The sequence below is a fragment of the Salvelinus sp. IW2-2015 genome, linkage group LG9, assembly GCF_002910315.2.
Source record: "Salvelinus sp. IW2-2015 linkage group LG9, ASM291031v2, whole genome shotgun sequence".
Lineage (NCBI taxonomy): Eukaryota > Metazoa > Chordata > Actinopteri > Salmoniformes > Salmonidae > Salvelinus > Salvelinus sp. IW2-2015.
Window position 1 is genome coordinate 25,080,347 of NC_036849.1, and position 16,420 is coordinate 25,096,766.

Here is a 16,420-nt window from a genome sequence, read left to right on the forward strand (position 1 = left end):
CTGAATGGTCTGGAGAGAATCCCATGGCGGTTTGGACAGAATCCCATGGCGGTTTGGACTGAACGCCACGTTTCCCCAAAACGTTCTTGGAACAGACATTGAAGTACGTTTGCTCCATTTAGTGTGTGGCTTGAAGCAATGCATGACGTATTAAGGGCAGTGATGCATTTAACCCACAACCCAACCTCTCCCCATTTTTCAGAACAGCACGGTTTCCATTTAACTGAACGGTGCAGTTTTTTCCCCGTACTCAACGCAGCCATGTCCTGCTACCATTTGGAAATGACCATCATGACCAGTGTTAACTGTTCTTACCCCAGGCCCAGAGAGAGAGAGAAACCATGCTGAGCATTTAACTTTTTTTATTCTGCTGTCTGCCCCCAGTGTCTAGATTACAACTACAGAACAGTACAGTGGGTACAGGCACAGCTAGTAGTACTGCAGCATGTATAAATAACAGGTCTGTTTATCATACATCACTAATCTGAGGGACAGCTGAGGAAGGGATGCTTACTGAACAATCATATGGCACACACCCTGCAACCCCCTTTTGAGTGTGTCGTTAAGTATGTTAAAAGGGAGAGTACAGGGGCTGCTAGGTATAGCTGGGAGACAAAGTGACAGGACTTATCCAACTCCATCTAGGCCCCCCATATTCCATTCTCAAATACAGACTTGGACATTGATCAACCTAATACAATGTTATTTGAAATCGGAGTAAGATGAGTGAGCACTGGATTAAATTAAAAACCCATCCTACCCCCCTCGATCATTTACACTTAATTAGATTCAACCTTTTCTTCTCAACTGAGCACAAGCCTCTCATAAAAACAGGGTACCTCTGCTTCCTGTACATGATAGGTAATATACCAGTTCACTACCACTCTCTCACTCCTATATTGGATGCTAGCAAGAACGAAAATGCACAGAAGCCATCTAGTTCCCTCGCTTCTACTCCCTCTGTCCTTTCTCTCCTCCCCCTCTCTGTCCTCCTCCCCCTCTCTCAGTCCTCTCTCTGCAGGTCCTCCACAGCCTCCAGTAGGTGTAGTGCCAGGCTGTACTGGCCGTGGTTCTCAGGTAGGATCTCTATGAGGCGGCTCACCAGCCTGCTGGTCTGACTCAGGGGCACCGACGGGCACCCCAGCTCACTGGGGTCCTGGGGACAACACACAGATACGCATCAGTAGCCCACACAAAACTAGGGGGTTGAGTTAGTTACACAATATGCTGTTCAGTGGTTATAGGTTGACGCCGAAGACTAGCTGGTCTCACCATGGCCTTAAGACAGGTGTTATAGTGTGTATTCAGGAGGCTGGTAAGTCTCACTATAGGCTTGAGCCAGGTGTTCTACAGTGGTTATAACATGTTATAAGGTAACACAGAGGTTGATCTCACCATAGCCTTGAGCCAGGTGCAGAGTGTGGGGGGGAGGCGTGCCAGCAGCTCCATGGCGGGTCGGGTCTGGGTCTGGGTGTGGAGCAGGGAGTAGCTCAGCCTCTGGCCTGTTAGAACCAACAGCTGGGAACCCAACACGTCCTTATCCTCCACCTCAAACATCACCTGACAACACACACACCTCAGGCTTCAATGTCATATTTTGTGTGAGTGATCATATTCATTGTGTGTATAAAGTTATTAAATGTGACATGAGTGTATGAATATGTAGTTTTAGGTACACCACCCGCTCACGAAAATGGATCTCTCCTACAGACAGTGAGTCACGTAGCCGTGGCTTGTTTTATAAAGCAGACAGACATCGATGCATTCAGTTACTGTTCTATTGAACGTTAGAATGGGCAAAACCAGTGACCTAAGTGACTTTGAGCGTGGTATGATCATTGATGCTAGGCACTCCGGATCCAGTATCTCAGAAACAGCCACCCAGGTTTACAGAGAATGGTGAGACTGACAAATAACATCCAGTCAGCAGCAATCCTTTGGGGCGAAAACAGCTTGTTGATGAGAGGTCGAAGGAGAACGATAAGAACCGTGCAAGCTAACAGGCGGGCCACAAACAGACAAATAACGGTGCAGTACAACAGTGGTGTGCAGAACAGCATCTCGGAAACACACAACTCCTCGATCCTTGTCACGGATGGACTATTGTAGTAGACGACCACCCTGGGTTCCACTCCTACCAGATAAAAACAAGAGAGCTCCAGTGAGAACACGGTCAGTGTTGGCACTGGGCAATTGAGGAGTGGAAGAACATTCCGTTTACTTGAGTGGCCTGGTCAGTCCCCAGACCTCAACCCAATAGAGCATATTTGGGATGAGATGGAACAGGCTGTTTGCAGCATGAACATACCAACGTCCAATCTGCAGAAACTACGTGATGCCATCGCGTCAGCATGGACCAAAATCCATGTGGAACATTTCCAACACCCTGTAGAATGCCCTGAAGAATTCAGGCTGTTCTGGAGGCATAGGGGAGTCCGACCTGGTACTAGATGGGTGTACCTAATACACTCACTGGGGGGGTTTATGTTATATGTGTTAGTATGTGTATCAGTTTCTATCCAGTTACCAGCAGATGTGTATTGAGGGACCTGTTGGTGTTTGACTACCTACCTGCTCTGCCCGGGGGTCCAGGCCCTGGTTGTACAGCTCACACACCAGATGTCTGCGCAGGAGGTCCGGGTTGACCTGCAGCAGGAGTCCCAGGTCCAGACACAGAGAAGGCCACGTCTTGTCCCCTGACCCAGACCCAGGGCCCTCCACCGCCTCCCTCTGGGTCGTCACCCAGCCTGTCAACACCCTGAGCAGGAACTCCTGTCTGAGGGAGACCAGGCCAGGGTCCATGTCTCCACTGGGCATCAGCTGGATGGACGACAGCTCTCTAAAGAAGGCATTCTTACCCTGGAAGAAGGAAAGACTTGCAGTGTATAGTGTAGGTCAGTGTTTCCCAACCCTCTCCTCAGGGCCTCCCAGACATTTAAAAACTGGCACACCTGACTCAGTCAACTAATCATCAAGCCTGTGACTAATTGAATCAGGTGTGCCAGTTTAGGGTTAAAACAAACATGTGAAACATCTGGGGGGGCCAGGGGAGAGGGTTGGTAAACACTGCTGTAGGTGTTATGCATGTGTGTACTCTTTGGTTTACACTACTTGTTTGTCTCACCTTGCTGTCGAACAGGCTGAGTGGTTTGACCCTGAGACTGAAGGTCATAGCAGTGTGGAGTAGAGAGGCCAGGAGATAGTGGTGTTGTACAAGGGGGTAGTGAACTCCCTTCTGCTCCAGGGCTAGCTCTGCTAGGGAGGCAGGTCCCTCTGCTCCCCCCCACACCTCCTCCACACACAGCTCTGGAGGAGGCACCTCTTCTACCCCCGAGTCTGCCTGGAGGGGAGAGGGGTTCAGAGTAACCAAGGACCAGCCTCACTTGCCAGTATCACTATTAAAAACCATCCAAAGCGCAGTCTATCTGTGCAACTACAGATGCTTTAGTTTAAAGTTTTTTTCTAAATCCCCGTGCTGCAGTAATGGTACACTGTGACAAACTCTCTTGCATGGTGACATGCACATATACCCACTTTGCATGCAGCACATGCTTTTTACCTGTGCTGCAGCGCAGGGAAACATTTTAATCTGCCCAACTGTATGCATCCATCCATCTTTTTTGATCCGTACCTCCATCAGAATCTGTAGCAGCTGAACACAGGAGCCCAGGAATGATGTCATGGCGCAGTCTCCCATTCCCACATCCTGAATACACACACAGACAGACGTTATGTACACGTCTATTCACAACCAAAACACAAGTCCCAATCAGAGAGGCAAACATGTAAGGCTGAATAGGCAGGGCTGCTCACCCGTCGACACAGGCGGTCCTTAGGGGCCTTCCCCACCTGTGGAGAGGAAACAAACAATTGGAGCACTATAAAGAGAATCGTGATCAGAATCAGGACACACTGGGGACTGATTTGAATCGTTATGTCCCTACAGAATATGTTTATGTTTTGTATGTGACAGTTCTGATGAACATATTCTGTAGGGATGTAACGATTCACAGATACGCATCGATCCCCGGTTCAAATTTTTAAGATAGGACTGAATCGGTCAGAAACTCGATTTAAACGTTACGTATCGCCGGTTCACTAACATGGCTCATATTACTTTATTTCCTCTCCTTCAGTGTCGAGCATGTAACTGTGTTGACAGTCATTGATCAACAAGTCAACAACTCCAGGCAATATCAGTAGCCTAGTCAAACTGCACATTGCCTAACGAGAGGTAGGTCACCTTCAGCATTCAAATGTTTGTAAAATGGCTTGCGCAATATTAGGCTTTATTAGTTGAGTGACAAGTTCAACCGATGTAATTTCAAGGTTATTGTTATCAAAGGTGCTGTTGAAACGTCATTTTACCGGAATAGCCTAAGCTACCGCTGGAGACAACTCTCATTTGGATATAGTGAACTAAACTCCACTCCATGGTGAAGGAAGATTCTGATGACTCCACAAACAGTGGAGCAGAGACCTGGGTTTGTGGAATCTAGCTCCAGGCTTTGTGGAACCTAGGACCAACTCCATCGATTCGCCCAAGGTCAATACTTCAAATGCATTTAATTATCGAACGCCTACCTTGTACCTATGTTTATCCTCTGTAGTTGCGTGCCTTTGTTCGCTGAAATCCATACATTTTCAATAAATGTTAATCAAATACAACCACCGACTTTTTCCTTGTTGAGATTCAATTGGCACATGCGCATTTGCGACGAGTTGCCATCTGAGCAAACAGTCAGTGGTTGTTTTTGTTTAAAGTTTGAAAAAGTCTGGATTTTGGCAAAKAATACATCAAAAGCTATGCTATATATATATTCATTTTAATGAGGAATATTGATACATTACTAGCTCAAACACTTTGAATCTGCAAAGATTACAAATGGATTAGTGATTTCAGATCAAAAGTGGGGGGGACAAAAAGCAAACATTGCCCCCCCTTATCTGATAGTGGGGTGGTAGGTGCCCAGTCTCCCTTGTGGCTTAGCCCTACATACACCATACATACTGAACAAAAATATAAACACACCATGTAAAGTGTTGGTCCCATGTTTCATGAGCTGAAATAAAATATCTTAGATATTTTTCATACACACAAAAAGCTTATTTCTCTCAAATGTTGTTTACATTCCTGTTAGTGAGCATTTCTCCTTTACCAAGATAATCCATCCACCTGACAGGTGTGGCATATCAAGAAGCTGATTAAACAGCATGATCATTACACAGGTGCATCTTGTGCTGGGGACAATAAAAGGCCACTCTAAAATGTGCAGTTGTCACACAACACAATGCAATTGGCAAGCTGACTGCAGTTCGGCGTCGTAACCGACTTCAGTGGACAAATGCTGCACGGCCCCACGCTGAAAAGTGTGCTCTTCACGCATTAATCCCGGTTTCAACTGTCCCGGGTAGATGGCAAACCACGTGTCTGGTGGCGGTGGAGTTATGGTATGGGCAGGCATAAGCACGGACAACGAACACAATTGCATTTTATCGATGGCACTGTGAATGGACAGATACCGTGACGAGATTCTGAGGCCCGCCATCACGTTTCAGCATGAAAATGCACGGCCCCATGTCGCAAGGATCTGTACACAATTCCTGGAAGCTGAAAATGTCCCAGTTCTTCCATGGCCTGCATACTCACCAGACATGAGCATGTTTGGGATGCTCTGATTTGACATGTACTACAGCGTGTTCCAGTTCCCACCACATTCAGAAACTTTGCACACCCATTAAAGGAGGAGTGGGATAACATTCCACAGGCCACAATCAACAGCCTGATCAACTCTATGCGAAGGAGATGTGTTGCGCCACATGAGGCAAATGGTGGTCACACCAGATACTGACTGGTTTTCTGATCCACGCCCCTACTTTTTTTTAAGGTACACTATATATACACAAAAGTATGTGGACACCCCTTCAAATTATTGYATAGGCTATTATTTCAGCCACACCCGTTACTGACAGATGTATAAAATCAAGCACACAGCCATGCAATCTCAATAGACAAACATTGACAATAGAAGGGCCTTACTGAAGAGCACAGTGACTTTCAACGTGACACCGTCATAAGATAAGTCAGTTTGTCAAATTTCTGGCAGTCCGAAGGACGCATCTGGGTTTGGCGGCTGCCAGGAAAACACTACCTGCCCCAATGCATAGAGCRAACTATAAAGTTTGGTGGAGGAGAAATAATGGTCTGGGACTGTTTTTCATGGTTCAGGCTAAGCCCCTTAGCTCCAGTGGCATTCTAGACAATTCTGTGCTTCCAACTTTGTGCCAACAGTTTGGGGAAGGGCCTTTCCTGTTTCAGCATGACAATGTCCCGTGCAGTAAGCAAAGTCCATACAGAAATGTTTGTTGAGATCGGTGTGGAAGAACTTGACTGGCCTGCACAGAGCACTGACCTCAACCCCATCAAACACCTTTGGGATGAATTTAAACACTGACTGCGAGCCAGGCCTAATTGCCCAAGACCTGTGCCCAACCTCACTAATGCTCTTGTGGCTGAATGGAAGCAAGTTCCCGCAGCAATGTTCCGACATCTAGTGGAAAACCTTCACAGAAGAATGGACTTAGTCCATATTAATGCCTGTGATTTTGGAATGAGATGTTCGACAAACATGTGTACTTTTGGTCATATAGTGTATCTGTGACAAACAGATGCACAACTGTATTCCCAGTCATGTGAAATCCATAGATTAGAGCCTAATGAATTTTTCAATTTTCTGTTTTTCCTTTATATGAACTAACTCACTAAAATCTTTGTTGCATTTTGCGTTTAGGGTTTGGTTCAGTGTACATGTACATAATTTACACACACAAAGAGAGTGAGAAGTCCGCTCAGACAGATATAGCACACACACACACAGAGAAGTCAGCTCAGACAGATACAGCACACACACACAGAGAGAGAAGTCAGCTCAGACAGATACAGCACACACACACACAGAGAGAGAAAGAAGTCAGCTCAGACAAATACAGCTCAGAGTCCTAGCTCATCAGATCCATCAGCAGCAGATTTTAATTTGGAATGGAAAATGTATGTGTTTATGCAAACAAATGTTAGTGCATCGTATCGAACCGATTCGTTTCAAACTAAAACTTATCGTTCCTGTATCGTATCAGAGCCCGTGCATCTAGATATCGAATTGTGTTGAAAGGGAAAGATGCACATCCCTAATATTCTGCTCACCTTCTCTATAAGGAAAGCAGCAGCTGAGAAACATTTAACGATGAACGTGTTCCACATCATTGAAGAGATGCCTGCAGGAGAAAGAGAACCATCTTATAGCACAAACGAAGGGACACACTGAGTGAATATTGCATAACGTGAAGCATAGTCTCACCCAGCTGGATGTGAGGACTTGAGACTAGCTTCAGGTGCTCCACCGCCCAACAAAGATATCTCCCCTCCTAAAGAGAGAGAGAGACAACAAAATATTTGACTGTACACCTCAAACTGTCAGTATATACAGTACCAGTCAAAAGTTTGGACACACCTACTAATTCCAGGGCTTTTCTTTATTTTGACTATTTTCTAGATGTAGAATAATAGTGAAGACATCAAAACTATGAAATAACACATATGGAATAATGTAGTAACCAAAATAGTGTTCAACAAATCCAAATATATTTTATATTTGAGATTCTTCAAAGTAGCCACCCGTTGCCTTGATGACAGCTTGGCATTCTCTCTATCAGCTTCATGAAGAATGCATTTCAATTAACAGGTGTGCCTTGTTAAAAGTTAATTTGTGGAATTTATTTCCTTAATGTGTTTGAGRTAAATCAGTTGTGTTGCGACAAGAGAGGGGTGGTATACAGAAGATAGCCATATTTGGTAAAAGACCAAGTCCATATTATGGCAAGAACAGCTCAACGACTGTCCATCATTACTTTAAGACATGAAGGTCAGTCAATGCGGAAAATTTCAAGAACTCAAGTGCAGTCGCAAAAACCACCAAGCGCTATGATGAAACTGGCTCTCATGAGGACCGCCACAGGAAAGGAAGACCCAGAGTTACCTCTGCTGCAGAGCATAGGTTCATAAAAATTACTRCACCTCAGATTGCAGCCAAAATAAAAGCAACAGACATCTCAACATCAACTATTCAGAGGAGACTGCGTGAATCAGGCCTTCATGGTCGAATTGCTGCAAAGAAACCACTACTAAATGACACCAATAAGAAGACTTGCTTGGGCCAAGAAACACAAGCAATGGACATTAGACCGGTGGAAGTCTGCCCTTTGGTCTGATGAGTCCAAATCTGAGATTTCTGTCTTCGTGAGATGCAGAGTAGGTGAACGGATGATCTCTGCATGTGTGGTTCCCACTGTGAAGCATGGAGGAGGAGGTGTGTTGCTGTGGGGATGCTTTGCTGGTAACACTGTCTGATTTATTTAGAATTGAAGGCACACTTAACCAGCATGGCTACCACAGCATTCTGCAGCAATATGCCATCCCATCTGGTTTGCGCTTAGTGGGACTATCATTACCCAAAACACACATCCAGGCTGTGTAAGGGCTATTTGACCAAGAATGAGATTGATGGAGTGCTGCATCAGATGACCTGGACTCCACAACCTCAACCCAATTGAGATGGTTTGGGATGAGTTGGACCTCAGAGTGAAGGAAAAGCAGCCAACAAGTCCTCAGCATATGTGGGAACTCCTTTAAGACTGTTGGAAAAGCATTCCAGATGAAGCTGTTGGAAAAGCATTCCAGGTGAAGCTGGTTGAGAGAATCCCAAGAGTGTGCATAGCTGTCATCAAGGCAAAGGGTGACTAATTTGAAGAATCTAAAATATACTTTGATTTGTTTAACACTTTTTTGGTTACTACATGATTCCATATGTGTTATTTCATAGTTTTGACATCTTCACTATTATTCTACAATGTAGAAAATAGTAAAAATAAAGAAAAAACATTGTTTAAGAAGTGTCTTAACTTTTGACTGGTACTGTAGATGTGTATGTATATGCATGTCTGTGTGTGTAAATGTGAGTGTGTATATAGATACAGTGGGGAGAACAAGTATTTGATACACTGCCGATTTTGCAGGTTTTCCTACTTACAATGCATGTAGAGGTCTGTAATTTTGATCATAGGTACACTTCAACTGTGAGAGACGGAATCTAAAACAAAAATCCAGAAAATCACATTGTATGAAGTAGGAAAACCTTCAAAATCGTCAGTGTATCAAATACTTGTTCTCCCCACTGTATGTATGGATGTCTGTGTGTATAGATGTGAGTGTGTTTATGGATGTGAAGGTCTGTGTGCCGGTACTGTATGGAGCCCCACCTCTGGGTCTTTGTTCCACTGCACCACGTACTCCCAGCAGCAGTGGGCAAACAGCAGGTCAGGAGAGAGGGAGTCTGGGAAACGCTGACACACAGACACTAGCAGCTCTGGAGGAACACACACTTTAATATAACAACAACAAATACACTTCCCTATGGAGGAATCGGGTTAGTGACCACAGGAGTACACACTCACCTGCTGCCCTGTTGAAGTCTGGATCCTCCTGGCTCTTTTCTCCCTCCCCCTGCTCTGGCTGGGAGGGCTGTTCCGTGCTCTCGGCATCCCCCCTCCTCTGCAGCATGTCCTTCAGCCGCTCAGGGGCCAAGTCTTGCCTGAACACCCACTTAGCCACGCTGTCTGCTATACCACCTGAGAGAGGACGAAGGGGAGAGAGAGAGCGTAGGTAATCACTGATCTACAGTATATGTGATTGTATCTCTCTCACCAATTCCAACCCTCTCAGATCGGGATTATGGACTTTTTATTTCTTATAGTACGTATCCAGTACCTCGGCCCCCCTCCAGCAGGGCTTTGACTGAGCAGTGTGGTGTGGCGCTCCCTGGTGTTCCCTGAGGAGGAGGCACACACAGCAGTGTCTGCAGGGACAACACGTCCTCCAGCTGTCTCACACACACCGCCCACTGCTCCAGTTCCAACGACACCGCCTCCCACTCTGGCTGGAACTGATACACACAAAGAGTCAGTGACGAAGCACACATATCAGTGTGTGTGTGCTAGGGTGTGTGTGTTCACCCTTTTCTTTGCCAGAGCCAGGTGATTATATGTGTGTGTGTGGTGTGTGACCTTGGTTTCAGCCAGGATGGTGATGTTAGCCTTAGCAGCGCGGTGAGCCACTATTGCAGCCAACAGGGCGGCAGCAGAACTGTGGGACTGGACACATGCAGCACGCACCTGCTGCCACCAGGGGGAGACACACTGCATGTCCCACGACTCCTCCACCGCACCTAGGGAGAGGAGGAACACAGCCGTCTACAGAAGTCAATGGGAGTCTAGCCACATACCATCTAACCACAAGCTAACTCAATGTCATCACAGCACACATTGGAAATAAGATGTGCTCACACACCTTTCATGGAGCTGAGGGCAGTGAGCAGAGTGTGTAGGTGTCTGACGGCCTCTGTTTTTTTCAATACTTCCTTCTCTCTGTGCAACCATACACTCAGCAGCAGAGACTGAGGGAAAACACACACGGACAAACAACATGGATGAGTTACATTTCATTCTATTTCAAACAGTCTATTCTTCCTCCCATACCCAAATCATCCCTTTCTAGAATCGGCTTCCTCTTATTCCTCCACCACCTCTTCACCCTCTCTCCCGCCTCTCCTCACCAGTAGTTGCTGTGGGCTGATGCCGGTCTTCTGCAGTGTGTTACAGACTTTCTGTAGAGGGCTCTCTCCTGTCAGACAGCCCCAGAACAGAAAGCTCCCTACAGGGGAAAAACACACACACAAACTAACCTCTAATACACTTATAGGTAATAGTGTGTGTGTGTGTGTGTGTGTGTGTGTGTCTGTGTCTGTGTGTGTCTTTGTGTTGTGTGTGTGCGTTTTCATTCTACCAAGCTGTGTCCAGTCTGCGTTGGGCCCTGGCACCACTCTGATCTCCTCTCCCTCACACTCCATCTGGGACAGAAAGCTTCGGACAGGAAGTGATGCGTCAGGGGAGTCCTGGGCGAAAGAGACGGAGGGGCGGGAGCCGGACGTGAGTTCTGCGTAGCGCTGCAGGGTAGGGGAGACACGGGCCAGCTCCTCCTCTATACCTGCAACCTCCGTCTGAAAAGGAAGAGGAGGATGTGGAACAAGAGAAGAGGGAGAGAAAATAGAAGAGTGGTTCTAGATTCAAAATTGGTGAGTGTTGCTGACAACTCAGCATTGGCCTGCCGTTTACTGCTCTGAATGTAGCTAGTTAATTCAGTGTCAGACTGCTGTACAACCAGTGGTGTTTGTTGTACTCACAGGTTCAGTGTGTGTGTCTGTGGTGGCCTCCCCAGTAGAGTGGAGCTGTTGGATGTCTGTGTAGAGCTGCAGCAGTTTCAGTTGGGAGGAACACAACTGGAACAACCCTTCATCTACCGCCTCTGGGTCTGCAGGGACAGTGCACACGGGCAACACACACAGGCATTAACCCACACACACAGGCATTAACCCACACACACAGGCATTAACCCCCACACACACAGGCATTAACCCACACACACACAGGCATTAACCCACACACACAGGCACTAAGACACCTATTTGTACACGTTAATAATATTCAACCTCAATAAATATCCAGAAATACACAGTACCTTGCCTTTAGACTGGCCAGTAAGACTCGGGTGAGTTGGTCAGACAGGAGACTGGAGCATTCTTTATTGGCTAGCAAAGACTCTAGGGCTAAGGACAGGACAGAGAGCAGTAAGTAGTAGTACACCACATTCCTGGGTGTGCTGACCCCACTATGTATGTATGTATGGTATGTTGTGTGTGTGTGTGTGTGTGTGTGTGTGTGTGTATATATGTATGGTGTGTGTGTGTGGTGTATATATGTATGGTGTGTGTGTGTGTTGTGTGTGTGTGTGTGTGTATGTTATGTGTATGTGTATGTGTATGTGTGTGTGTGTGTGTGTGTGTGTGTGTGTGTGTGTATATATGTGTGTTGACCTGTTTCTTAACGGCAGGGTGTTTGATGTCCAGCAGTACACTCTGGGCCTCGCTCTCCAGGATATCTGTGGAGAGGAGGTCAAAGGTAAGAAAGAGCTCTTCTGGTTTTCCCTGTTCAAATACTTCTGTAAAGGGTATCCTCCCATCTGTTCATTTTCCCCCTCCATCTCTGTTGTACCTGGTTCCACCTCTCTGCTCTTCAGTAGTGTGGTCAGTCTCTTCAGCAGGTGCATGTCCTTCGCCCTCTCACTCTTCTTATCACTGACATAGGGAACATAATCATTACGTCCCTTTGGTAAAACTACACAGGCTGTGTATGGTGCATTCGGAAAGTATTCAGACCCCTTCACTTTTTCCACATTTTGTTACGTTACATCAATCATCAATCTACACATAATGACGAAGCGAAAACAGGTTTTTAGAAATGTTTGCAAATGTATTATTATTRTTTTACTGAAATACTTTATTTACATAAGTATTCAGACCCTTTGCTATGAGACTCGAAATTGAGCTCTGGTGCATCCTGTTTCCATTGATCATCCTTGAGATGTTTCTACAACTTGGAGTCCACCTGTGATGAATTCATTTCATTGGACAAGATTTGAAAAGGCACACACCTGTCTATATAAAGGTCCCACAGTTGACAGTGCATGTCAGAGCAAAAACTAAGCCATGAGGTCGAAGGAATTGTCCGTAGAGCTCCGAGACAGGAATGTGTCGAGGCACAGATTTGGGGAAGGGTACCAAAAAAATTTCTGAAGGTCCCCAAGAACAAAGTGGTCTCTATCATTCTTAAATGGAAGAGGTTTGGAAACATCTAGACTCTTACTAGAGCTGGCCGCCCGGGCAAACTGAGCAATCGGGAGAGAAGGGCCTTGGTCAGGGAGGTGACCAAGAAAGGCCACTCTGACAGAGCTCCAGAGATCCTCTGTGAAGATGGGAGAACCTTCCAGAAGAACAACCATCTCTGCAGCACTCCACTAAATCAGGCCTTTATGGTAGAATGGCCAGACAGAAACCACTCCTCAGTAAAAGGCACATGACAGCCCTCTTGGAGTTGCCAAAAGGCACCTAAAGGACTCTCAGAACATGACAAACAAGATTCTCTGGTCTGATGAAACCAAGATTGAACTCTTTGGCCTGAATGCCAAGCGTCACGTCTGGAGGAAACCTGTCACCATCACTAGAGTGAAGCACGGTGGTGGCAGAAATATGCCGTGGGGAGTTGTTTCAGTAGCAGGGACTGGGAGACTAGTCAGGATCGAGGCAAAGATGAACGGAGCAAAGTACAGAGCGATCCTTGATGAAAACCTGCTCCAGAGTGCTGAGGACCTCATACTGGGCAAAGGTTCACCTTCCAACAGGACAACGACCCTAAGCACACAGCCAAGACAACGCAGGAGAGGCTTCGGGACAAGTCTCTGAATGTCCTTGAATGGCCCAGCCAGAGCCCGGACAGGAACCCGATCGAACATCTCTAGAGAGACCTGAAAATAGCTGTGCAGCAACGCTCCCCATTCAACCTGACAGAGCTTGAGAGGATCTGCAGAGAAGAATGGGAGAAACTCCCCAAATACAAGTGTGCCAAGCTTATAGCGTCATACCCCAAAGAAACTTGGCTGTAATTGCTGCCAAAGGTGCGTCAACAAAGTACTGAGTAAAGCGTCTGAATACTTATGTAAATGTGATATTTCAGCTTTTTATTTGTAAAACATTTGCACAAAAAAAACTAAAAAAAACGATTTTATTCATTTTAGAATAGGGTTGTAACGAAACAAAATGTGGTAAAAGTCAAGGAGTCAGAATACTTTCCGAATGCACTGTATGTGTAGAATCTTTCACAATACAAGAATTGTACCCCTGATCTTCCCAAGATGTCCCAACCGTACTACGAAGTGTGTGTTAGTGTGAAAAGTCACCTGAGGGCCAGATGGAAGGGGACAGTGACAGTGCGTAGTGCTCCAGTAGCAGGGTCAAACAGACACACCTGCTGTGTGTGGAGCAGCCAGCCCTGACTAGTCACACTGTTCACCCCCATCAGCCGGTAGCCTGCATACAGCAACCTGACACATACACACATAGGAGAGAAGGAAATTGTTACTGGTTAAAGAAGTTCAGAAGTTCAAATGCTTTAGAAACATACGATTAGAACTGTGTGTGTGTGTGTGTGTGTGTGTGTGTGTGTGTGTGTGTGTGTGTGTGTGTGTGTGTGTGTGTGTGTGTGTGTGTGTGTGTGTGTGTGTGTGTACCTGCAGTGTTTCCCTACAGTGAAGGCTCCTACTCTGGGACCCTGCTGTGTGCCCCACACCTCCAGGATGCCTCTCCTGGGTGCATAGATGACCAGGAACTGGGCGTGGCGCCGAGGGAGGGGCGCAGAGGGCGAGGACTCGCGCTCGCCCCGCCCCTCAGACACCTGCACCCAACCCAGCTGGGCATCCCGGTATCCTGGGAAAACACAGAAATAGGTTATTATAACTAGATATATAAGTAGGGCATTTTTCCAAGTCAAACACTAGACCCTACTCAACATTAGCTGTCTTTATACTAAACCGGATAATTCATTTACTGATGAGTTGTGCTGTGATGATACCAGTATCGCAATATTTTTCTATGGCAAAAATGAAAACACGAAGCAGACCAAACTCTTTGGTCCTTTAAAAACCTGCTGTATGTTGAATATTGTGTACTATAGCTTGGAAATGAATAAATGTGACTCTGGATGACATCATAATGATGTTTGTTTCCAACATTAGGCCTGTTTTCATGTTTTGTTTTCTTGCTACGATACTGATATCGTTCCGGCCCTACTGTTGAGTGCTGAAGGGAGAATTCTCTTTCACCCTTCCACATGCGGATAGCTATGCCTCTCCCCACATCAAGCAGCGTGACCCTGCCGAAGTCGTCCGTGACCCCAGCCAGAGTGTTACAGGGGGACAGACAGATGAACTCCCCGTGACGCCGCGAGTCTGGGAGACCAAACCTGAGGGCGGGACACGAGAGGGAGGAAAGAGTTGGGCTAAGCAATCAGTTAAGTGAGAAATGAAAAAAAAAAAAGGCTCATTGATTAATGTTAGTGATAAAAAGATAACTTGGCAATTTGATTGCGTGTGCAGCACAAACAGTTCCCTAGTTCTTCTGACAAAAGGGATGGTGTTGGTCACCTGACTGCCAGGGGCGTGGCCYGCTCCACCTTGGGCTTCTGTTTCTGAGTTGGCTCCTCCTCACTCTGTTTCTTCCAGCCCAGCCACCCACTGACGCGAGAGCAAAAGATAGGAGAGAGAGAAGGAAAGAGGAGAGAAAGGGTGCAGAAAGAAAGAAGCAATGCAGAAGAAAGACAGAGGGAGAAGAGGGAGAGGACATACAGAGTTATAATGAATTAGTTGTCAGGAAAGAGGCTATATATCAGTGTATTGATTTTGCTGCTTTGTGTCCTGTGTGGCTGTATCAGAGGTAGCATGGCTCAGTGAAGGCCCCAGCCGTATCAACACACCTGCACACAGCACCACAGGGAATACTCACCATGATTAAAGGGAGTAGGAGGCCAAGCTACTGACAACCGAGAAAAGACTCATACATACAATCACCAAGAAAAACACACGCACCTGGCAGCGCTGAACAAGGCCGATGTGAGTTTGCTCGCCACAGCCAGAGCCACATGGGAGAGGAGAGGCTGGGAGCTACCCTGGAAAGAGATAAAAACAAGATTTTATGACTGGACATTTTTGTGCTGCTTTGGTGGAAATCTCAGCTCTGTTTACAGCAGGGGTGGTCAAAATAAGGCAATCCAGTCTGAGGGAGATTTGAGTAAAAACCATTTTTGGGGGTGGGGGGTAAACTATTTTGGGTTAAAATAACACTACAGGCTAGATAGAAAGTATGTAGAAATTATAATGGACCTTTATAATGTTCAAATAACTGCCCTTTTTCAAAATAACGTCCCTCCTCTGAATTTAGAAATTATGATATGGCCCACGAGCCAAAATTATTGCCCATCCCTGCTCTAGAGGGAATGGAAAAGTCAAAAATCACTGCTACTGGTCTGAACTAATGCCGACTGTGCTTACTTATTAAAGAGTAACTACCAATCTCTCAAGGAGGTAAATAGACAGGCATGAGGTGAGGAAAAAGATGGACAAACRGAAACAAACACACACCTCTATGGCGTAGTAGAAGCCTGTGTAGGGTCCTCCCCCCACAGTTATGTACTGACTCATGGCGGGGGGGCTGCCCTTCACAGAGGCATGGAAACCCCCCAGGATAGACGCATTCTTCATCTGGTCAAACACACACAGCGTCATTATACCTGACGAGGGAYGGACAGAGAGAGAGAGCACCGTTACAATGGAGAACATAGCTACACTTTCACTGTCTTTCAACCAGAATCCATGATCTTCTCCACCTTCTGCTCACCATGCTCCTGCCCCACTCCCTGTCCTCCT

The 16,420-nt window shown here is 46.2% G+C and overlaps 1 protein-coding gene across 1 annotated transcript in view; it reads right to left on the reverse strand.

Annotated features, from left to right (window-relative positions):
* Positions 1-345: 345 nt before the first annotated feature.
* The window catches only part of LOC111969039 (rab3 GTPase-activating protein non-catalytic subunit), a 21,691-nt gene continuing 5,616 nt past the window's right edge, over positions 346-16,420 (reverse strand). Inside the window, 25 exon segments of the mRNA XM_070445232.1 lie at positions 346-1,156; positions 1,396-1,560; positions 2,572-2,859; positions 3,125-3,340; positions 3,560-3,706; positions 3,814-3,849; positions 7,202-7,272; positions 7,356-7,422; positions 9,313-9,419; positions 9,508-9,681; positions 9,821-9,995; positions 10,117-10,277; positions 10,400-10,505; positions 10,665-10,762; positions 10,895-11,108; positions 11,292-11,419; positions 11,627-11,690; positions 11,958-12,046; positions 12,160-12,242; positions 13,901-14,044; positions 14,231-14,426; positions 14,822-14,961; positions 15,143-15,232; positions 15,584-15,663; positions 16,136-16,284. Of these exon segments, the coding sequence (XP_070301333.1) occupies positions 1,004-1,156; positions 1,396-1,560; positions 2,572-2,859; positions 3,125-3,340; positions 3,560-3,706; positions 3,814-3,849; positions 7,202-7,272; positions 7,356-7,422; positions 9,313-9,419; positions 9,508-9,681; positions 9,821-9,995; positions 10,117-10,277; positions 10,400-10,505; positions 10,665-10,762; positions 10,895-11,108; positions 11,292-11,419; positions 11,627-11,690; positions 11,958-12,046; positions 12,160-12,242; positions 13,901-14,044; positions 14,231-14,426; positions 14,822-14,961; positions 15,143-15,232; positions 15,584-15,663; positions 16,136-16,284 (3,341 nt within the window). The 3' untranslated portion in view covers positions 346-1,003.